The sequence below is a fragment of the Stegodyphus dumicola genome, chromosome 9, assembly GCF_044657685.1.
Source record: "Stegodyphus dumicola isolate Sdum_Otavi_A_Nest chromosome 9, ASM4465768v1".
In the NCBI taxonomy this organism is placed as follows: Eukaryota; Metazoa; Arthropoda; class Arachnida; order Araneae; family Eresidae; genus Stegodyphus; species Stegodyphus dumicola.
The window spans coordinates 56,639,335-56,663,300 of NC_140776.1; the positions used below are offsets into that span (position 1 = coordinate 56,639,335).

The 23,966-nt window shown below is 33.7% G+C and overlaps 1 protein-coding gene and 1 long non-coding RNA gene across 3 annotated transcripts in view; one reads left to right on the forward strand and one right to left on the reverse strand.

Annotated features, from left to right (window-relative positions):
* LOC146995353 (uncharacterized) overlaps positions 1-23,966 on the forward strand; it is a 97,460-nt gene that overhangs the window by 56,313 nt on the left and 17,181 nt on the right. The gene's annotated exons all lie outside the window — the stretch shown is intronic.
* LOC118200699 (uncharacterized) overlaps positions 14,313-23,966 on the reverse strand; it is a 249,500-nt gene continuing 239,846 nt past the window's right edge. For both annotated transcript variants that reach the window (XM_085823472.1, XM_085823471.1), the window contains 5 exons: positions 20,896-20,991; positions 20,140-20,287; positions 17,467-17,579; positions 14,992-15,081; positions 14,313-14,724 (listed from right to left, as the gene is read on the reverse strand). In XM_085823472.1, coding sequence (XP_085679598.1) covers positions 14,447-14,724; positions 14,992-15,081; positions 17,467-17,579; positions 20,140-20,287; positions 20,896-20,991 — 725 coding nt within the window. In that variant the 3' untranslated portion in view covers positions 14,313-14,446. The remainder of the gene's footprint in view (positions 14,725-14,991; positions 15,082-17,466; positions 17,580-20,139; positions 20,288-20,895; positions 20,992-23,966) is intronic.

The window sequence follows — 23,966 nt, forward strand, 5'->3', positions numbered from 1 at the left end:
AGTAAAATCCTGAAATTAAATCCTTTTCTTGATAGAGAAGAAATCCTTAGAGTCGGTGGTAGACTCTGTAACTCGAATCTTTCAGAAAACACAAAGTATCCAATCATTCTTCCCAAAAGTCACCAAGTTACTGAATTGATAGTCAAACACTTTCACGAAGTGAACCTTCACGGAGGAGCCACATTAACATTATCTGCTCTGCGACAGAAATATTAGATCGTTAATGGCCGAGAAATTGTAAGAAAAATAATTTGGAAATGTATAAAATGTTTTAAAAATCGAACAAGCACATCCAGTCAGATAATGGGCGACCTACCTGCTTCTCGCGTATTGCCGAATAGAACATTCTCGAGTACAGGACTAGATTTTGCAGGCCCCTTTTTAATTAAAGGTAGGAAAGGAAGAGGAGGAACGAGATATAAATGTTACGTTTGCCTTTACATATGCTTCACCACAAAGGCCATTCACCTAGAAGTAGTCAGTGATCTAACAACTGAAGCATTCCTAGCATCTCTGAAAAGATTTGTGTCACGCAGAGGAAAACCCAAGAAAATCTTTTCCGATAGAGGAACCAACTTTGTTGGGGCTGATCGAGAATTAAGAAGATACAAACTACACTTTCCTCTGAAGAAGCATTTCAAAACTACCTGAGCGGTGAAAATATTCAATGGATCTTCAATCCTCCTGCTGCCCCTCACTTTGGAGGCCTTTGGGAGGCTGGAGTGAAACAAATGAAGATTCACTTAAAGCGAACTATTGGGACCTTGGTTCTGACATACGAAGAATTTCACACCTTAATTACACAAATCGAGGCGTGTTTGAATTCCAGGCCAATAGTTTCCATCTCATCTGACCCTGAAGATTTTAATCCTTTAACACCTGGACATTTCCTAATTGGGACTACATTAACAGCAATTCCTGAACCTGATCTTACAAATAATAAGCTAACCCCTGCTGAAAGATGGAAATTGACACAGCAAATTTTCCAGAGCTTTTGGAAACGTTGGTCTAGAGATTATATTTCACAATTACAAGGGCGTACCAAATGGTTGAGGGATAAACCAAATTTAGCCCTCAATGACTTAGTCTTGATAAAGGACGAAAATTTGCCTCCATTAAAGTGGCGACTTGGACGAGTAATTGAACTATATCCTGGTGCTGATGGAAAAGTTCGTGTTGTGAAACTAAAAACTATTGGGCGAAATGAAGCGTCCTATACATAAACTTTCCCGCTTACCATTGAGTGAATAAAACTCTAAAAAAAACATTAATTGTATATTCATAATTTGTGTCTTTATTATTATTATCAATTCAATTACGTTTCAGATTCAGAGAATGGACCACAATTGTGGATTATGGTAATTTAGAAGCTTCATTATTTTGTTTTCCTTCTAGAGATTGTAAGTATGTTTTATTTGTAAACTTTTGGGCTAAATTTAATGTTGTTATTCAATTTAAATTTGTCATTATGCATTTTTATTTTATATGATATACTGTTGAACTTTTGAAAAACTTGTTTAAATCTAAAATTGAAGATCTTTATAATAATGTTGTAATGAACCAATGTTCATCGGGGCGGAGTATGTTCCGTCTTTTTGGTAGATAGGTGGCGCTCTTGATGCGCGCCGATGAAAAATATTCCACTTGACGCTTGAACATGAAGAATGACGCATGTCATATTTATTTGATGCTTGATTATGTTTCATGGCCGCTATAATGGGAAGTAATATAAGTTTATCGTTAATAAATATTATTTCTATGTTCTGTGAAATCTTGAAGTTTTGATTTGAAATTCTAATGCTCTCCCAACCTTGACTCCTGAAACGAAACGATCTTTGAAATTATGACTCATGAAGAGAGACACCACTAATTCAACCGAAATATCACAACCCGGCTTTTGAAGTATACAGCCAATTTGGAAAAAAAAATATAATTATCTTCCTATTCCTTTGATGTGTCTATGAATGGATTTGAAATTTATGTTCCGTCAATGCAGAGTACGTGATTTTTACAAAACAGTTTTAAAGTTATATTCTATGGTCACTGTTCCTTGTTCTAAGTCACTGTTCCTTGCTTGTGTTCTTTTAGATATGAGCCGAGCAAACAAAACAAGCAAAGAAGCAAAAGCAATGGAAAAGAACAATAAGTAACTGCAAAACAAAACAGTAGTTTGACTAGTAGGAAATTTCTCTAGAAAATAACGAAATACTTAAACGTGTTTTTAACTGTGCGAAAGGATAATCAGACACGCATTTCTGTATGCAATAAACTTGAATGAAATTCCTCCTGGAGCATTTGAGCACTATATCTGTGTGAACTAATGTGTGAACTTATTAGAACATTACCTCATCAAAAGTTTGTCCCCAATCAAAAGATATCCCTTGAATTTCTGCTAAATCTGCAGCTGGTTGTACTTTTAAAATTTTTATAATTAATTACGTTTCTCTTTTAGGAGATTCATTTATCCACGTGACTTTTTGTTCATCATAAAACATACTTCTCCAATTTAAATGCTATATCCTCAGCAATTTAGTTATTGGGCGTTTCTTCGAATATTATAAATGCACCAAAAATATATATTGCATAGAAAAAAAACTGCAATGGGACTTCATTAATAAAGCGGCCACCGTCCTTTATTGCCAAAAAAGACGAACTTAATCGGTAACATGCCAACTTGAAATGTTGCCGAACATTTATGCAGTAGCTGCTTTAATACGGAAGTGCTAAATTAAAAAAAAAAAAAAAAAAAAAAAAAAGAGAGAGAGAGAGAGAGAGAGAGAAAAGAAAAGAAAGAAAGAAATTAGAAAAAAAGTGAGAAGTAAAAGTTAAATAAACATTTGCAAAGCAGCAATGCAGGAATTAATATGGAAACACTGTAAAATTTTTATTTATTGCTACCCACAGTATACAAATTTAACTCTATTTAACTAAAAGAATTTCTAATCACAGCGTTTTTCTGCTGTTAGATGTGTGACAGTTCTAGATTTAAACATACTGAATCTGGCATACCACGCAGAACAGTCATCAGCCCAATTCTTTTAAATATTTTTATTAACAATTACCCGAACATTCTGGCACCGTGGGTGGATTCTGCTCTTTTTGCCGACGATCTGGAGTAGTGTTTCTAAAAAGAAGCAGGATGGTTTAAATGTGACTCTTAATAGTGCTCTGAAAGATCTGGAATATTGGTGTCTAAAAATGGTATGGGAGTAAAGCAGGATAAGATCACGTGCCAGTTCTTCACTCTGAACAGACAGCCTTTTACCGAAGTTGACATATAAGGGTGTAAATATTCAACATAATGATTCGACAAAATATTTGGATTGCATCCTCGATCAAAGCTTCATTTGGAGGAAACATCCGGAACATTTGAGAAAAAAACGCCGTGAGAAGACTCTCTGTCTTAACCCTTTCCGGGGCAGTGTGTTCGGTGGGAACACACCAAAAATATTGCCTCTTTAGACACTAAAAATAATCGATAAATATCACGAAAACTACACTAATGATTACTTTTAATCTCTTTTATGAATAATTAATGGCAGCACCACACAAGCAAATTATTAACGTTGAGATATATTCTGTTTTTAAAGACACTGATTTTTCAAAGAAATGTTTCAGATTTTTTCAAATATAAAGAATATCAATGAAAAAAATCATTATATAATTCTGTTGTTCGTATGATAATCTGCTTATTCTGTGTTACTTTTAATTTTCATCTTTGAAATATTGCGTATAGTGAAGTCTTCAGTGTATGGTAAGTTCGGACTGAACACACTGTACTGGTAGCGCCTGTCACGTGGGTGTGAGTTACAGAATCTGGTCTCGTGCTTCAAACACGGGGGAGGCTGAGAACGCAGCTTTCTTTATATTTAAAATACCTTAAAAAATACTTAATGTCTCTACATGCTCACCTATCGCAGCTAGTGCGGCTCAGTGCGTTCGCTTCGGACACACCCACAAAATGGAAACGGTTTGGACAATCTTTGTAAAATTATACCTGCATACTCTCCTAAGCCTAAATAGACTGCCTACAAATACTTTTGGTAAAATTCCAACTTTAAAGAGTAGCCTGCCGGAAAGGGTTAAAACCTTTGGCTGGCTCAAGGTGGCGCTGTGACAGAGAGACTATGACGATTACTTCATATTATACATTCAACCAATTATTCGGCATTGCAGCGAGATCCTCATCATGGCTCCAGAGAGTGTAGTCCAGATCTCCGAAGTCTTCCAGAACCAAGCACCAAGCGTTACGCATAATCACTGGGGCAGTAAGATCTACTCCTATTCTTTCAATGCAGCTTTTAATCGATTTGGCATCTGTTCATGATTGTATTAAGAGAAAAGCGATCCTATTAACGAGAAGCTGGTGCGTTTGCCCAACAACCCTTTTTGGAGGTACTATAATAAGGAAATTTCTAGAAATCTTAACCCTTTGCGGCACAGTGTGTCCGCTATGGACACACCTAAAAATTTCCTTCTTTACGCACAAAAAAATTGAATGAAAAAGAATTTATAGTTTATTATAGGTTACTCTGAACCCTCTTTATAGTAGATGGCAGCTCAACACAAGCCAGTCCATATATTTTAGCCATGTTTAGTTTTTTTAGACCCTCATTTTTCAAAGAAATCTTCCAGATTTTTTAGGGTATAAAAGGAATTGTTTGAAAAGAAATTTCTATGTTATTTTTTGGCTGTATGCTAATCTCCTTTTGTATGTTAGTTTTAAATTTTTACCTTGAAATCTTGCCTAAAATCAAACGGCGAACACCAGGTGTGCCCAGACCGCGCTCACCGATTATCAAGGACAACTGAGAATCTGTATTCTTTGTTTCTCCGCATCTCATCGGTCAGTTCATTGACATCAATGCTCGTTTCAGCACTCTTTTCGAAGCTCTATTCAATCAGTGGTGGGCACACTCACAGAATTAAACGATAAGTGCTATCTTCACAAAATTTTACTTGTGTACTCCTCTAGGCCTAATTAGACTGTCTACCTTTTTTTAAAATCATAACTTCAACTTTAAAATGTAGCGTGCCGGAAAGGGTTAAAACTCAAATGGGCTTTATCGAGGCTGATCAGAGAGAATCTGATGCTTTGGAATTGAGCCGACATTATCTAATTGTACCTCCTCAACCCCTCCTGGTCTCCATACGTAATAACCACAGAAAGAGACTTCGTTACTATTCTAGTCATCTTTGAAGAGCAGCAATTCCTCCTAACCTCCGTCTACTCCCCGCCCACGGAAGGTCTTACGGATGTGACTTGCAACTTTATACGAGTGAAACAGAAATGCCCAACAGTACCTCACGTCGTTGGAGGAGATTTCAATGCACATAATATTATATGGGGCTACCAAGACACAACGCCTAAAGGGCGAGACAAGGAAGACTTTATGGCCTGTCACGATCTACATTTACATAATAGTCAAGGGGCACAACCTACCTATGACAATACCTATCATAAAGGATGCCCTGATCTTACACTCTCAACTGCTAATTTTGCCAACAACTTTAGCTCATGGGATGTTCTAGATGATGAGAGTAACTCAAATCATCGATACATCCACTTCACACTAACACTTGAGGCCAGCATTAATATCCTCCAGAGATTCAAACTACTGGGCGGAAAGATACGACGACTGAAGAATGCCTTTCAGGAGCTGCTCATCAGAGAAGAAGACATACTAGAAGAGCTTACCAACACCCAAGAACTGGATGATTACACAGACAACATTCTGTCATTCAGACAAATATGTCAGATCCTCCCTACAAGAACCGCCAAAAAACTCCAAGGCATATCCTGGTGGACGGGAAGACTGAGAGAGATGAAACAGAGGTGCAGAGCTCTGCGCCGCCGCCTCAGATCTGCTACCAACGAAATTGTAGCTTCCAACATCCTTACGGCCTTTCGGCAAGAAAGGGCCGCCTACAAGAAAGCAATTCTTGAAGCTAAAATTAACAGCTGGAGATCTTTCTGCACCAGTAACAGTAATCCATATGGAATTTTACACAAACTGGCAACGCAGATCTTCCAACCAGCGCAAGTACCAGTTCAACCAACAGCACCACATACTATGGACGTAGCGGCCTCCACCGCCAAGGAACTTTTAAATGCTATCTTTCCCACAGATGATACACAAGCAGATACTTCAGAACAGAGGCAAATTAGAGAAGATACAAGCTCGCCATACGCACCGAACGATATACAGTTTTCTGCACAGGAGATACGTAATATCTTCCGGTATCTGCCACTAAAATAGGCCCCGGGTCCAGACGGACTCGATTACGCAATTATCAAAGTTGCATATCAGGCACGACCATCCTACTTCCATAAATACTACAACCAGCTTCTGCATTATAAAATATTCCCAACAGCTTTCAAAAAAGGCAATGTGATATTATTTTTAAAAAAGGATAAAGACCCCCTAGTATCGAGTTCCTTTAGGCCAATTTGCCTTCTGTCGGCGATGGGAAAGATTTACGAGAAGCTCATCGTCAACAGGCTAAAATTTCATCTACATCAATACCAAAGCATTAGCCCAAGACAATTTGGCTTCAAACAAGGCAGTTCTACCACTCATGCCCTGCAGCGAATACATGAAGTCATAATTCAGAACAAATCGCAGGGCTACCAGACGGCTTTTATATCGATAGATTTGCAAAGTGCATTCGATACCCTCTGGTGGCCTGCCATCAGGCAGGCCCTCAGAGAGGCAAGATGCCCAAGAAATATCTATCAAGTTCTGGACAACTATCTGGCAGACCGGCAACTGATGATCTCTAACAGTAGTACTGTTTCAATAACACAAGTGAGAGGATGTCCACAGGGGTCCTGTGCATGGCCTCTGCTATGGAACCTCACCTTTAATAAAGTCTTAGAGGCAAGGTGGCCACAACATACTGTGTTAGTTGCATACGCGGACGACGCGGCATTACTGGTCAGAGGCCGCTCACGCGCTGAGCTTGAAGCCCATGGCAGTGAGTCATGCACTATCTTTGCCAACCTCTGCGAAGAGCTAAAACTCAAAATATCCACCACAAAGTCCACTGCTATCATCTTTCCAAGAAAGGGTACAAATCCAACACGTAGCCCATGTATCAAACTACAAGGCCGGAATATTAAGGTCGTAAAAACTTTAAGATACCTTGGGGTAATATGGGACCCAGGTCTGACTTGGCTTCCGCATATCCAGGCACAAAAGATTAAAACATCTGCAATTGCCAGGAGATCACGACAATTCCAAGGCCGGAACTGGGGACGGAATCCCCACATTCAAAAGGTACTTTATAAAACTGTAGCTGAGAAGGTGGCACTCTATGCGGCAGCTATATGGGCACAACCCATGACCGCACGCAAGGTTAAGCAACTCCTATCACTACAGCGCCCATTCGCCATAGGCTTATGCAGAGCCTACCGCACCACTGCAACTTATGCAGCACTCACCTTGGCAGGCATCATATCCAAGCGGAGCTAGAGGCCACATATACTAAAATAATACATCTACAGAAAGACGCAACCTTTGCAGGCACCTTACATAGCCCTGCAAATTACGAACATCCATGTACTCCTCTCCACACGCACCCAGCACACAAGGGACTTGGCATTCACACTATCCTCAAACCGAAGTCAACCAGAAGGAAACCCTAATATGCACGCGTTCTACACAGATGGCTCGAAAACTGCTGAGGGTGTAGGTAGTGCCTTTATATACTACAGGCAAGGCCATGCTGCACACCATTGGAAAGGGTACCTCAATCCAAATAATAGCATTTTTCAAGCAGAAGTAGTTGCCATAACAGCTGCCATTGAATACGTGGCGCTCAACATCACACATGTGCAGCTTTATACAGACAGTATGTCGACACAGCTTGCTCTTGACAAACATAGTCACGCCTCCCCGCTGATCATACGACTGCAGCATATCCTAAAAGATAATCGGCACGCACATGTTGACCTAGTATGGATTAAAGCCCATGCAGGTAACATGGGTAATGAGACAGCGGATGAACTCGCTAAAGAGGCTGCTTCGAACCAAAATGCCAGACCGATATCAGTATCAGCACCACCATCTTTCCTCAAAAGTCAAATGCGAAATGCCGCTATCCAATGGTGGCAAAGAGAATGGGATTAGGGCGACACGGGAAGGAGAGCGCATAGCTTCTTGCCAAAAGTAACCACGGAGCGCCTTATGGCAATTGCTCCCCTTACCAACTTCATTACTGGTCATGGTCCCTTCCCGGATTACTTCTACCGCCGCACCATCTCATGGATCGCTGTGTTTGCGGGGGTGAGGGGTCACCGGACCATTATATCTTTCAGTGCCCACTCACGGAACAGTTCCACTTCCCGATACCAGCCAATATCTCAGCATTTCACAAGTTCCTAGCCAAAAACAGAGCGGCCATAAATAAAATCTGCAAAGTAATAACTACCATTGCAGCATATGGCCAGGACCTCTGTCAACCAGAGTAATAGGGCTTACATGCATTACTTGCACTGACATATGCACTCTAATGCTCTACCATCTAATCTCTGACTGCATAGGGAGCAGAAGAAAATTGAACACCATTTTTAGGTGTTTAATTTTCTTCTTTTGTTATAACCTATTAAGTTTTTTTTTTTTTTTTTTTTTACTGTGCCTGTATGTTAATTCAAATGCCAGATGTTAAACAGTTGCCCCTGTATGGCCATGTATCCACACTTATAACTATTAAATAAACTGCTGGGGAAGACGCGGGACATACGCCTGTTAACCTCTGTTAAACTTCAGGCGTCCCCGTCACCTGTACCTCCTCCCCATTGTCCCTTGGACTTTTTGAATTTGAATATAAATCTTGATCTAACCAAAGAGTTGTTAAAAATGAAATGAGCGATTCACAATTAAGATTTATTGCAATGGAAACTATTGGGGTTCGCTATCCTCAAAATAAGTGGCTAGGTGTCTACATTGACTGCTCTATGTTAGAGAGAACGCACGGTGCCGGAGGAGGTATCCATAGAGAGCTTTTTAGCTTCTACTTATCAATGGGTCGGTCCTCTTACTACTGCCTTTGATGGAGAAATCGAAGCTATTGCTGTGACTATTCAACAACTGTCAATTCGTTGCCAATCTTTTGTAAAGGCAGTCATACTGTCGCTTTACAACAGTGCACTTCAAGCTGTTCTGAATAATCAGAATATTTCCCAAACAATTTTAGACCGTAGGCCTTTGCAATGGTACGCAGAATTTCTTGAAAGAAATTAAAAAGCTGATACATGGCAAGAAACTTTTGGCTAAGAAATACATTGGCTAGGAAAGAAAGGAACTTTGTTAATGGAACGCATTAACCTCCCACATTCTTTTCATACGACTAAATTGTTCGTTAACCAGACTGTTAAGAAAATTCTTAAGCAGGATACAATTTAATGTGCTATGCATAAAAGTTGGAGGACTCTGGGGAAAGAGACAACTTTCATTTCCAGTTTTCCAAGAAAGACATAAGTAACATCTATCCCCATGTGTATAATCAAGATACGTAATCTTGATTTAAAACTACTTAATAATATTTGACTATTTGTAGTATTAGAATTTTAATTCATACTAAGTTTTGACAAATGTTTGACTTGTAAGTATTGTGAACCAGTTTAAGTTGATTTCTTTTGTATGACCCTAAGTGCTTAAAATTATCAACGATATCTAAGAACTGATGGACGAATTTAAATACATTTAAAATTCAAACAAGTATAAAATTAGAACATTAAGCTTTAACAGTAACAGTGTGAATTTTAACTGAGACTTTTCCTTTCCCACGACTGTGTTTAAATTTCGCAAAAGACAAAATGTCCTTTTTTGGGTAGGAGGAGAAAAGAAGATTTAAAACATTTTGCCCAAGAAATGGAGTTTGTCGTGGCAGACAATGTAAAAGTGATACAATTAAAAGAACTCATAACAAAATCCGATAATTATGATGAATTAGTGAAAAATATGTTTACTAATATAATAGAAAAAGACTTGAGAAAGGGAAACAAGCTGAATTAGACCATATTTCTCAAGAAGAAGCTGCTAAGGAAGAGAAATTAGCCAACGAAAAAGAAGAGCGAGCTTATGAATTGGAATGCTTGAAACTTCAACCTGAAGTTCAGAAGATACCCTTTTCCACTACAGCAGGTTCTGTTTTTGAAAATGAAAAAATCAATTGGGATCTTGAGAGAATTTTACCTAAATATGATTCTAAGGATAATGACATGACCTTGTTCCTAAATCTTTTTGAAAAACAACTAAGTTTTTTAAGGCTCCAGAAGAAACATGGGTTCCGTACTTAGTGGGATCGTTACCGACAGAAATTGGAAAATTGATTGTTCGTGAGCCAGAAGAGGAATCAAGAAATTACCAAAAGATGAAGGAAATGCTACTAAAGAGATATAAGGTCACCGCTAATAAATTCTGACAACTCTTCGCTCTACATCGGCAGAAAGCACTTGGCGTGATTTCTACTTTGAACTGACCAGTTATTTTCAAAATTAGTTTTGAGAATTAAATATTACAAAATTTGATGTTTTGAAGCAGCTCATTATAGCTACCCAAATGAAAAAGAGAGTTTCTCAAGAAATAAGAGTTCACTTTTTCTATATTTGGCCCAACTTAAACTCGACTGCAGAATTAGCAGAAAAGTTGGACACTTACAATTGCTTACATAATAATTAAAGCAAAGGTGCTATCTTACTAATTCGAAAGAAAACTTCCAATTACGAAGTATCCCAAAATCCACGCCAGTGAAGATATATACCAATGTAGCAGATAAACCAACCCTCTCAAGCTATGGTTGTGGCGAAGTTGGATTTATTAAATTGAAATGCTCAAATTGTCAGCACTCCACGAGTTCAACCTCAGCTCGTTTTGACAATATTTGTATACAAAAGTTAAGCAACACGAAGACAGCTGCAGTGATGAATAATATCTCCATCAACGGAATATATGGCACAGCTTGTGCGGATAGTAGAGCAAGTCATTCAATCACTGGTGAAAAACTGTACCAAATCTTAAAAGAAGATCAAGTAAGAAGATCGAGATGAAGTTCGACAAATCCTCTTGCATTGTTTGTCTCGCTGATGGCAGCCAAACAACGAAAAGAAGTTTGCACAACTTGTGTGAGACTTGCCCTTGAAGGAAAGGCCTTCACTTTGACACTGATAGCTCTTCCTGATCCTATAGGTAATCGAATACTGCTTGGAGAAAAATTCTTAAAGGAAGCTGGAGTAGTTTTAAATATTCGAGAGCAAATGTGGTTCTTTGGTGACAATCCAAAAAATTGTTTTCCATTTGTTGAAAGTGTTCAAGTCCAATCTTGTGACATGCTAACAAATCCTTGCCTACTACGTCTAGACGACTAGGTGAAAAATCTAACTGAAGAGCAGCTAAAACGTTTGAATGCCTTATTAGAAAAATATGAAACTATGTTCTCTCCTTGGGGAGAACCAACTCATTACATCGAGCACCAAATCGATTCAAGTGACTCCTCTCCAAGGGGCTACAACCGCTTACAGACTATCTCCAGCAAGAAAGGATATTTCGAAGAAAGAAATCTGTGCACTTGCCTCAGGCGTAATCAAAGAGTGCGATTCACCATATGCAGTCCTCGTTGTTTTAATTCGAAGCCGAACGGTGACTTTCGATCATGTAGTGACTGCAGGAAACTTAATTCTGTGACTAAGTTTGATCCATACCCGCTGCCTCTTATAGATGAACTTCTTCATAATGCAAAGCAAACTAGATACATGTCTACTATAGACTTAAAATGAGGGCATCATCATGTTAAGATGTACCCACCAGACAAAGACAAAACTGCTTTTGTACGTCAGTTTGGAGCAGTGGCGTAGCGAGGGGGTGCATACGAGCGGCGCCAAATAGTCTCCAAACAAGATTTTCCCCAAAATTTCAGTTTTTATTTTGATCAATTTCTGGAAAATATATTTAAAATTAATAACTATTGTAATATAATTAATTATTTATTTTCTTGATTTGTCTGATAAATGTGTAATATAAAATGTTTGCAGTACATTAACCAAAACGTTCTTCCTGACCACTTCATTTCTCCAAAGTAGAGATATATTTTTATTTTTTTAAACGAAATGCACGTATATGTTCCACTTTTTATTTTAAAACGATAACACGACCTTGTCCCGAATTTCTCAAACATATCCAGCTTCCAAAATTTGATTCCATAATCTGGAAATGACATTTTCGGAAAATCCTAATGCTTCCGCTACAATGGATTGCGTTTGACTCTCCTGTAAACGACTGATGGCCTTCCTGGCTACCGATTCAACTAAGTCATCTTGCTGTGACATGGTATATTCACTGCTACGAAGCATTCAACGCATGTCAATTGTTTTTAATCTATTACAAAAGGAATATTGCAGGTCGCTCCTTACTCCTTATCTAAAACGCATAGTTTTTGAAGTCACAGACTAAATTTGCATATTCCCAACTTTGTAAACACTATAATTTTCCTTTATAATATCTTCTATTTCCTTTTTTTCAAATAGGTTGTCGATTATATGGTTATTTCATGCCGAACCCACAATATCCCCTAATTGTTTTGAGCAGTGAATGTGACTGTATGACGTTCCTCCGCAGTAGAAAAGAAACGGAATACCCTTTGTGGATAATACCAACGTAATCCCACCAGATGCAAAGATAATCCAGTCCAGATTTTTGTACTTGCACTGATATTCGAGCAGTTTATTGCAGGCCCAAACACCACTGTTCCTTTCTGCTTGAGTCAGCTCATGTGGCACCCAGCGATTGAACTTGTACATGAAGTTTAGGCAAGGCATAGTGTGACTAATAGACACAACACTAACATCTAAATTCTCAGCAATCTCTCAAGTCGTTGCACACTGATCTTCGTCCACAAATTCTTGCAAGGGGGCAGACTGGGAAGAATGCTCTGCTTCTTGAATGTCATAGTCCTTATTTTTGGTACCAAACCTTCCAGTGTCATGTGATACATCATTAGTACCTAAAGCTGTACACACGATTTGGGGGTATTCTATAGCTGGCTTTTTGCGACAGAACTGGAATTAAATTATGGTTCCAATTTGGTAGCATGATAGTTCCATTTCAGACACCTTGTACTTAATGATAATATTTTTTTACAAATTAAGAACAAACTTTCCTAAAGCAAGTCTCTTTCTTTCAAATGTCAAAAATCATTTGACAAAATCTGATTAAACATGTCAATGTGAACTGTTTGCACAGAAGATATTTGTGGTGAAAGGAAACTTTCATTAAAACCCTATAATACACTTGACATATTGAAATGGGGCATTCACTTCTCAAAATCAGATAATTTATTTCTCAAAACTGTAAGTAAATATTTTGAATTCAAATTTTTTCTTTTAAAATTAATTTAGGGAATGTTAGAAGTGGATTGTTCAAATTTATGTCTGGTGGCTCATGTAAGACTAATGGAAAATAACATATTGCATGTGAGGAGTTGTAGAAATGTGCAGAAAGAGTGAGTACTATTTATTTAGTTCCAAATTATCTTGTAGTTGCCACATGGAGCAAAAATACTATTTCACAAGCCAACTAGAGTATACTTGTAGTTGCTATTTTAGTTACTACTAAAAGTAATCTGTTATATCTTTTATTATCTATATTTAAATAATAAAATGGAAAGTAATTTAAAAAGCATAAAAATGAAAAAAAATAGGATCTTGGCATGCTTAACAGCGAACGTGTTAAGGCAACTGATATAAAAGAGCCAGCTTTAAAAAGTCTGATTTTGATAAAGAAAATTTAAGAACTAGAGTCTGGGAAGGTTGCAAGGGAATGAAAAGGGAAAAAAAATTATAGAACTTCCAAAAAAAAAAAAAAAAAAAAAAAAACTGAAATTAGAACATCAAAATCAATTACAGCAGGAATATCTTTCTATTGGTAGCTTACAGCAGGAACTTTTTTTTGTTGCAATAAATTAGTCATAAACTAATTATTAAATAGCCAAAATTTAATACAATGGAGCATTCTAAATAAACTGATAAAAGGGAGTGTTTAGAGATGAAACATTAAATCATATTAATTCTATTTTAAAAATATTAGCAGACACTTTTCTGACCATTTGAGCTAAATTAATAGTATTGGAAGATTCAATTAACATTATGATTTTAATCAAAATTTATACAATTAGTAAATCGACTTGTATAGCTAGACATGTTTTCATATAGTAACCAAACATCAGTCAACATAATCTGACTACTAAATTTTTTTAAAAAGGAATAAACATTTTGTTTTGAAATAAAGTTAATATTAAAAAAGAGAAAAATCTAATTAAAATCACAACTTATTATAAGTTTATTTCCATCTTCTGTCAACCAATATACAAATATTTTTAGCAATATAAAAGGCATAATGCAATTTATCATTCATTTCAACAAATTTCCCTAAAATACAGGTAAATTCACTCAGTACATAGAACGTCTTCTCGTTGAAGTGCGCCCACGACGACCCGATGCAGACCAAACAGCTTCTGTGCCACGTCCTCGAGAATAATTTCCACCAGCAGTAGGGTACCTCATTCGCCTCACTCGGGCTCTTCCTCTTCCAGGTGTGGGTAAAAGACCAGAGGAAGCGGAGGAGGTTCCAGCAGATACTAATTCAGATGTTTCTGAATCTGAAGTAGCATCACTTTTTTTCCTCCATACGATTGGTTTGCGTCGAGAAGTTTGGCTTGAAGAAGCATCTGAGACAACACAATTGCATTTTTCAAAACATGAAATATTTTCATATTAACATCATATATTTGAAAGTAAGATGCAGATTAAAAATGTTAATTACATTATTTTCACTCAATCTTCCTAATGCTAATGAAGAAGATAATTTTAGCTTTACAGCAATAAAACATAAACTATTTAAGTCTTATATTAATCAAATAGAAAGAAATAAAGCAATCCTAATTCAAATTTAATTTAAAATAGTATGGTATATGATGGCATATGATGTTAAAAACCTTTGTTAGATTGGTCAGAATCTGGAGTTGCATCAGTTTTAGCACTTTCTTCTGCACTTTGGCTTTCACTAGTAGGAACTTCATGTTTACCTAGAAATTTGGAGGGGGAAAAAATTAGAGAAATTTATAGTATTTAATTTTTGTATAATATTCTTTAAAAACAATAATAAAAAAACAGATATTTGCATTCCTAAAAAGTCATGGAGAGATTAAGAAATAGATTTTTATAAGAAAATTACATATTTTGACTTCAAAATATGCATCATCAGTAATTGGTTTTCATATTTTATAACTGCTTATCTAACATAGTTCCTTGTGTTTCCCCCCTTAATTAACTAATTTTATCACCCAAAAACAGAGAGGAGAAAATTTATGCTAGTAATTTTTAAATAACATAGCTGCAGCAAGAACATAACAAATGAAAAATAGCCATAGTTAAACTACTGGTAACTATCACAATATTCCTTTAAAATAAACTTGCATCCCATACATACTGATATTAATATTACAATATTTGATGGATATTCAGCTAAAATCTGATGATAATTGAGCCATCCAGATCACGCTCTGACTGAACTACAGTGTAAAAGGCCCAGGAACACTTCACATGAATGAGTTTTGACTGCAGTTCTCAAGAAGCTCACTGAAGAAACGAAAGAGAAGGGGGCAAACTAAAGACTTGAATTTTAAAAGAACAAACACATCAGCAGTAGATAAGATTGCAATGAGATGGAACGTAAATAATAGAAGTAAGGTGAAAATAACATGTCTGAAAAGTTTCTTAAATGTGAGAACACCTGCCACATCCGAGCAGCTTCACAAGGCATTTGCACAAAATACGTTTCAAACAATAAATGAAAGGGAAAATAAAATGGATGAACAAATACAAAATGCAAATATAAATTGCTAATACAAAAATACAAGTGCAAAATAAATAATACAATGAATAAAAATAATCAAGCTATTTAACAATGAACTAGCCCTAAGAGTGAAAAACTACATACAATACAAGAAGGGGACATTATGTGAATATTTAAAAATTTTTCAAAATTTCTAGTTCTAAAAGTCTAGGAAGAAAATTTTTGCTAACAAAATATGGTCAAGATCTCAATTGTTACATTTTATGGGTTTAAAACTTTCTTAGTCAATTCTTCCATGCTGATAAGAGAAATCTTTAATAAATAGATATCCTTAAATGGCAACCAACAAAATATACTTTTGATTAATAGTCAAATGAAAATTCCATGATTATGTAACAGAATGTGAATTCCATATACAACTTTCACATGTGTAAATTTTCACAAACTCTCCATCAAAAGCCAATAATTTGTTTTCATCTTGGAAATCAATGATTATATTTGCTTCAAATAGATCTTAAGAGATGACAACTCATAAGGTGACAGACATTAGACACAGAACTCTTCTTTGAGCAGAAGAATAACAGAACAAAAATATTGTTGCCAAACTTGAGTTTTAAAATAAAGCTTTATCACAGAATTTGACTATAATAATATTAAAAATGCTAAAGTTAATTAAATAGTAATTAAAATATCATTAAGCTCAATTGATGAACTTTATAAAGACAGTAAATAATCATTAAGTAGACATACTGCTTTAAAAGGAAGCGTTTCTACCTTGAACGTTGTAATAAGTTTCAAATTTATCATGATAAAAAAAAAGGCTACTGGCCTATGTGTAAAAGCTGGGCTATAGTAATCCAAATCTCACAAGGAACTATACATACAGCTTGTCCAAATATATGTTTTAAGGAAAACTATGAAACTAACCATAGAGGCCACTCTATTCTACCAGAAATGGAATTATTAGATATAAAACTATTAGTTCATAATGCTTTAATTTTCTTTTCTTCTTCTTTTTTAAAGAGAAAAAAAGCAACTTAATGTTTTGTATCTATTTTCAACAACGGCAGTTGTTTATTTATATGATGAATAATAACATAAATTTTCCTTTTTAAGACACAACAGAAATTTCTACGTATTATAATCTCAATAAAGATTTGTACTTTATATTACGCAAGCAAAATTTTTTTAAACAAAATTCTTGAATTATTTAAAGCATTAAAATGAGAAATTTAATAGTTTGTGTGCATATTTTATGATCTATGGCAGTAATGATCATGTGTTTATTACTCTGAATATTCAAAATTGATTTTGTTACACCATTAAAAAATGGGTAAGCAGGCTGGTTTATCTGATCTAACATCAAAGTAAGCATTGTAATAAGTTTTCTGCATAGTTAGTCTTCAATCACAACATTTTATTTAACAGTAATGTTTGTATTTGAAGTTGAAAGCCTTTTAGATGGCTGACTGAATTTAGGTGAGGTTACTTTTCGGGAAAAGTCAGGGGTAAATTTAAAAAAAAACTCAGCTATATATGATAGCAGAGAATGAAAAATTAACACAAAAACTAATATTTGCTAAAGCAATTATTTTACGTAAATTAAAGTTCTTACTCTCAGATGATGCAGATGCATCTGAAGGCTGTGTATCTAATTGTGTTGTCTTGTCTTCTTCAGATTTTACTTCATTGCCATCAGTAGTAGCAGATGCTTCTTCTGAAGCTTCACTATTATGAAATAACACGGTAAAACAGTTATGATTTTAAACATGTTATAACAATGATAAATTTTTTACAGAATTTATACTGTAAAAATTAATTAATTACTTAATATTTATGCTTAAAAGAGTAACTTAATAAAGATAAAAATATTTTACCAAAATTTACTCAGAAACTGCAGATACTTTAAAATCTTAGGACAAGGTAAGAGAAAAATGCACTTTAAATTATAATATATTTCATTAACATAAGGTTTTTGCTGAAATTTTATATTATAATGCAGAATAATAAAAATTTAATAAAATTAGAATATAGAGCCAACTCGCTTTTAAAAAATGTGGGCTTTAATTTTACATTTTTAATTTATTAGTCATTGGTTTACATTTATTTATTTCTACAGCTCATTTAATAGCGTTTCTCGTACTTGCACATTATTCCACACTTGAAAAGATTAGCAACATCAAGTAGCTGTTTTATGCAAACAACTTCAGAATGTATTGCATAGTTAAAAGGATTTCCAGTGACTCTTATGTATGTTTTTTTTCCATGAACATAATCAGATTAATTATGATTTACGATTATATAAAAAATTTACAATTTTTATATAATTGTAAATCATAATTAATCTATCTATACAAAATTTACAATTTTTATATAATTGTAAATCATAATTAATCTATCTATAAAAAATTTACAATTTTTTAATACAACTATGTAAAAATTTAATTTTTTTTAATTCATTCAACTAGAAAAGATGCAATTAAAATTTGGAAGCCACGATCATTTTCGAAAACATGTAATCACATCATGGAAAAGTAGTGCAAAAATGGTTAATAAGTTTGGAGTCAGATTGTGAAGCTATATTTAAACTGTTGCCAGTATGATTTTTCTTCAGATGAAATGTAGTTTAATAATAGCTTTCCGTATTTTAACAGCAGATTCTATCATGTAAGAAATCAAATATGTTTGCTAATTTAGTTCACATTAGAAATTCCGGTACTTGCGGATTAACATAACCACTTCGGTGCAGTTTGACTATTTTTTTTTACACATGAAAAAGTAAGTTTTTTATCAGGTGTGAGTTGGTGGTTTTCATGACTTTTCTAAAAATGATTGCTAAACTATCATTGTTTGTCTAAACTGGCAAACATTATCAACATATGAAAAGAAGACACATTTTAGTAATTTAAAATAAGAATTTCAATTACTAAATAAGGATAATATGATGCAGTGAAAAAATAAAACATAAATTCTTCTCCACATCTTTCTGAAATTTTTTTGTGCTATTCTTCTCCCTAAGTATACAGGAATCTGTTTTCGCTTAAAAAAAAAAAAAAAAAAAAAAATTGCAGACCAAGCATTGTGTAAACATTCACAACATAAGCTCTCTACAAAACAAATTTTCTTGTTATTCCCATTAGTGATTTTGTAGCAAAATTTTGTATTCTTGTCAAAATGTTACTGGAGTTTCTTGTATTGCTAACACATTCTACAAATTAAAATTTTAAAATCAAATTTAAGAAAGGGGGAATATCCCAACTTGTTTGTGAAAATTGTTAAAACTTGGAATACAACAAAATAAATGCACTCAAAATGTGATAACATATAAGGACCAAAATTCTTGGCAACATGAAAATATAATCAACAGTCAATGGTACTAGCATGCCCACAAATGGGCTAATATACAAAACCCCTCCTTATTTGTTGTTCGTATTATTTAATTATTATCAAAGTTAATTTATTATCAAAGATACTAATGAATTTAAATGAATATTTTCCCCAGTTTATTAAAATATTAATAAGTTACAATAATTGTAATAGTAAAGTTTATTTTCTTATATTCCGCATCAGAAGAATAATTATTATAATCAGCACCAAACTAAAACTATAAGTCTTCAAAATATTTTTACAATAATAATCATTTAAAGAAGACTTTTTACGTTATAATGCTTATATGCACCTTAGAAAATATTAATGTTCTTTTCTTGTCATATAAAAATGCTAAAAAATAACCTATGAAAAAATTCAAATGAAAATAGCACAAAATATACATCTACAGTTTTAGGATGGTGCTGAGACACATTTAAAAACTTTATCTCTCTCTTCTTCTTCTTTTTTAGTTTGATTACTCTATGTTATTTTGAGATGACTATCCTATTACTTGATTTGGCAGTAATGAGAAGGCTGAAACAACTCAGCAGATTTTATGACTTTGTGTACACACATGCATACTAATACCTCAGCTGATCCTCTTAAAAGTGTCCACCTCCAAAGAACGCTAAGCAAATCAAAAGTAAAGCGGTTCATATGACAATTTAAAAATGTAATCAAAAGTATTACATTTTTAAATTGCCATATGAAGTATTTTAAATAAAAAAAAAAAACCACAAATACAATAAGGCTAAAAGCAGTATTTAACAGTGAAATGCCAATTTCAAAATTAAAAATATAATAATTAAATATTAATTTTTATTAATACAAAACCTGTAACACAAATGACTTTGTAACACATTATATCAGTTGTTGAAGAAACAAAACATAAATGAAATAGAGATAATTCAATACTCACATTTTGGAACTATTTTGGGATGTTCCAGCATTATTTGAAGTTTCATCTACTAAATCAACTTTGATAACAGGAATAGTAAAATCATTGTTAGCAATACCTACATCAACTTCTAAACTGGATTCTGATACTTCAGGAACAGTTGCTTCAGCTATAAACACAAGAAAAATGCTTTAAAAAGTACATCTTTAAATAAAATTCAATGAGAAACATAAAAGAAAAAATCAGAATTAAGTTTTTTTAAAAACTTTCAATTACATAATGGATGTCTTGAAATAAATGCAACACATTCAAAAAAAAGGGGGGGGGTAAAATTTGTTGATTACAAATTTGTGTGATAATGAATACATTTTTAATCTGAAGATATTCCTATGCTAATAAATTTTACCAATAAATGAAACTTCATTCACTCAGTGTTCAGGTCATTATGGACATTAAATTAATTTAAATCACATTTTCAAAAGGTTCACTAACATACTGCTGAAGAATGAAATTCATGTGCACTTTTTCTAAGATACAATTAGAATGGACTCTTATACATTGATGATGAATTATTTAAATATTTTCAGTCTCAGATTTTTAATATTCAATTATTATTTATTTTTAATATTTCATAAAAATTTATTAATTTAGAGATATCTTTTTATCTAAATTTTATGAACTATCACACAATACATGTAGAAAGGTTTTTTCAGCTTATTCCTTTTAAAATTTATAATGTATATTTCAAAACATCATAACTACAAAAATAGGACCTACTTGGAGGTGAAACTTGCAGTGGAGTAGATGGAACTGTTCTGCCTCCACCCTCATCAAATTGAGATAGATCCATTCTAGTATCATCTACTCCAAGGGCTATATTAAAATTAATTACAGTTAGTATGAAACTTCAGAAAGTAAAAAGTATCTTTGAAAATAACAAAAAAAAAAAAAAAAAAAAAAAATTATCTTGAACACATGTACTAGTTTAAATAACTCTTTTATTATTAAAAGTTTAAGAAATTTGGGGGGAGGGAACACAGTATGTTGTGGATGGTTCAAAGAGAGTCCTAAAGTCTTTTTAATAGACTTCTTTCACTATTCTCAAGAGTTTTGAAAAAATTACCCTCATTTTTAAATGTTGACGGATATGTATTTAAAAATTACCTCTCTCTCTCTCCTTTTTTTTTATTCTATGTTACTTTGAGCTGACTATCATACTACTTGATCTTGCAGAAGGCTGAAACAACAGATTTTATGACTTTGTGTACACACACATATGCATACTAATTACCTTGGCTGATCTTCTTAATGTACTCTCCCCCCCAAAAAAAAAACAGTCCTAAGAAAATTAAAAGTTAAATAGGATCAATTACATTTTTAAATTGTCATATAAAGTACTTTAAATAAAAAGAACACAAATAAAATAAGGTTAAAAACAATATTTAAAAGTGAAACGCCAACTTTAAAATTAAAAAAAATAATAATAATTAAATATTCATTTTTATTAATTGTTATGTATATAATTCATTATAGATTACATAGGTACATTTTAACAAAAGGGGATTCTTACTTCATTACATACATATTAACCTTCTCGCTGCGCATCCCGCGATTTCCACGGGCAATGTAGAAGTAGCAAAAGTTGTGCAACCCGCAATTTCCGCGGGGATGAATTTTTGTCGTCTATTTAACTGTGCAACCCACTCTTTCCCAGTTCAAGGTTTCCTTTCAGCTTTTCTGTGATGTTTAATTGTTTATTTAGATGTGGGTTAACAGATGGCGTTAGTTGTCCACATTTCTGCCAAATATGCAAGAATACGTAATGTAGCATTTTGTGCGAGCTTTTCAGAGCTCAAAGATGTCTGGCAAGAAGCGTTTCGAAGTGATATAACCTACATTCCTGACAATATTTCTGACTCTGATTTCAAGTACAGTCAAAAGTCGTTAATCCGGACTCGTTGGGACTTCGGTGGTTCCGAATTATCGATTTTTCCGAATTATAGATCATCACTTTAAATCTGGTAAGATGGCATGCAGAAATTACAAAATTAAAAATATGAAACAGTAATTTATGAAATAAAGAACAATTATGATCTAAAGGGTATCAAAATATACAAAAAGAAAAAGCTTAATATTTATTTGTTTACTTTGGTAGGGTACGAACTGCACCAAATTTGATCAAAAATCCTTGTCCCCCTCTTTTCTAATCAACGAACTGCGCGACGTTTCTTGACCCCTATTTCTTTCCCAAGAAGATTGGGTGCTACAAAAAGTCATTTATCGCCGTTAATGGGACATTCTATTGAGACTGCAAGTGCCTTTGTTTTCGTTTATCAATATTGTAAAAATTGTGCATGCAAAACAAATATTAATTTAAAGTCTGGCGTGTGCTAAAGTAAAAATAAATTTCTTTTACACTCATTTTAAAGTTTTATGATGCTTAAAGCAATGATGAGACAGATCTTTTTTATTCTCTGTAAGAATTAAAAACTTTCCAAGTTGTAGATTTTAATCGCTGATATATATATATATATCAGTTTTGAATAGTAAACTTGATAGATTAATGACATACACAAAACTGATACATAATCAACGTATCAAATATCGGATTTTTAGCTCACCTTAAATAAGTTTCTTGTCTAGATAAATATTAACAAATCTTCTTAGATAGCAGAATGGTTTTAACTTTCAAATTTACCATTTTAGGTAAACAGTTCTAATTTAATTATAACAATTATCTTTATTAAATCTAAAAATTGGACTTCTTAAGTCATTCTAAATTTACACAAATAATATTGAAATATATTCCCATATTAAACTTTCCATTTTTAGTCATTGAAGATATTTTAAGGTTACTTTACTTTGTTACAAATTCCATATTTTAATACTAGAAACGTTTAAATATTTATTCTGTTTTCCATCTGATGTACTTTGGCATACATTTAATTTCTAATACACATTTAATAAATAAATTAATAATTATGAGCATCTGCAGAAAAAAAAATCAAACTCTCTTATATTCATATCCTGGGATTTTCAGTTCCCTTTTAATCCATTCCTTTTTCACATATTGTTGCACTGTACTCAAGTTTTCATGTATGTAGAATTTATATACTTTGTATTGTATTTATGCCAATTTATATTAAAAGATAATTTTTACAAATTCTTGCAACACAACTCTAGTTAACAGAAGATGTTTCTAACACCTTGGCAAAGCTTAATCTTCAGCATGTAGCTTGTTTTCTAACTCAGTTTCAGGCTGAATTATTTGTAAAATTAATTACTTGAAATTATTTGTTAACAAAGATGGTGGCTAAATCCCACTAATAATATTTCTAACTGTTGAAATTTATAATGCAACGAGTTCATGTGATTTATAATATAATTCATTTATAATTTTTTCATCAGTATTGAAATTAATAGCAGATACTGATACTGTTATACATTTAGATTACAATGATTTAGATTGCCATTGCCTTCTTTACTCATGCTTTTATGCTACATTCCTAATATTTCATAATAGCATACAGATAAGTTTCACTCATTCCTTAAGCATGTAAATCTCTAATTCAGCCCACTTTTGTTCTTACGCGTGCTGTATCTTCTATTTTCTTTAATATATTGTTCAGCCTAATTTCAAAAGGTCTTATGATCAAGCGGAAAAGTCACTAAACATTGGTAGTTCGACCCGAGTTTCTAGTCCTAGTGAAGTTTATATGGATATCAATAAATTAAGGATTATTTCTCCATCTAATTTTTTTAACATGTTTATTCCAGAATTTTTTCACACTGTAGCGCTTAACTTTATGAGTTTTCTATAACCATTCAATTTCTCTAGTCATGGCAAC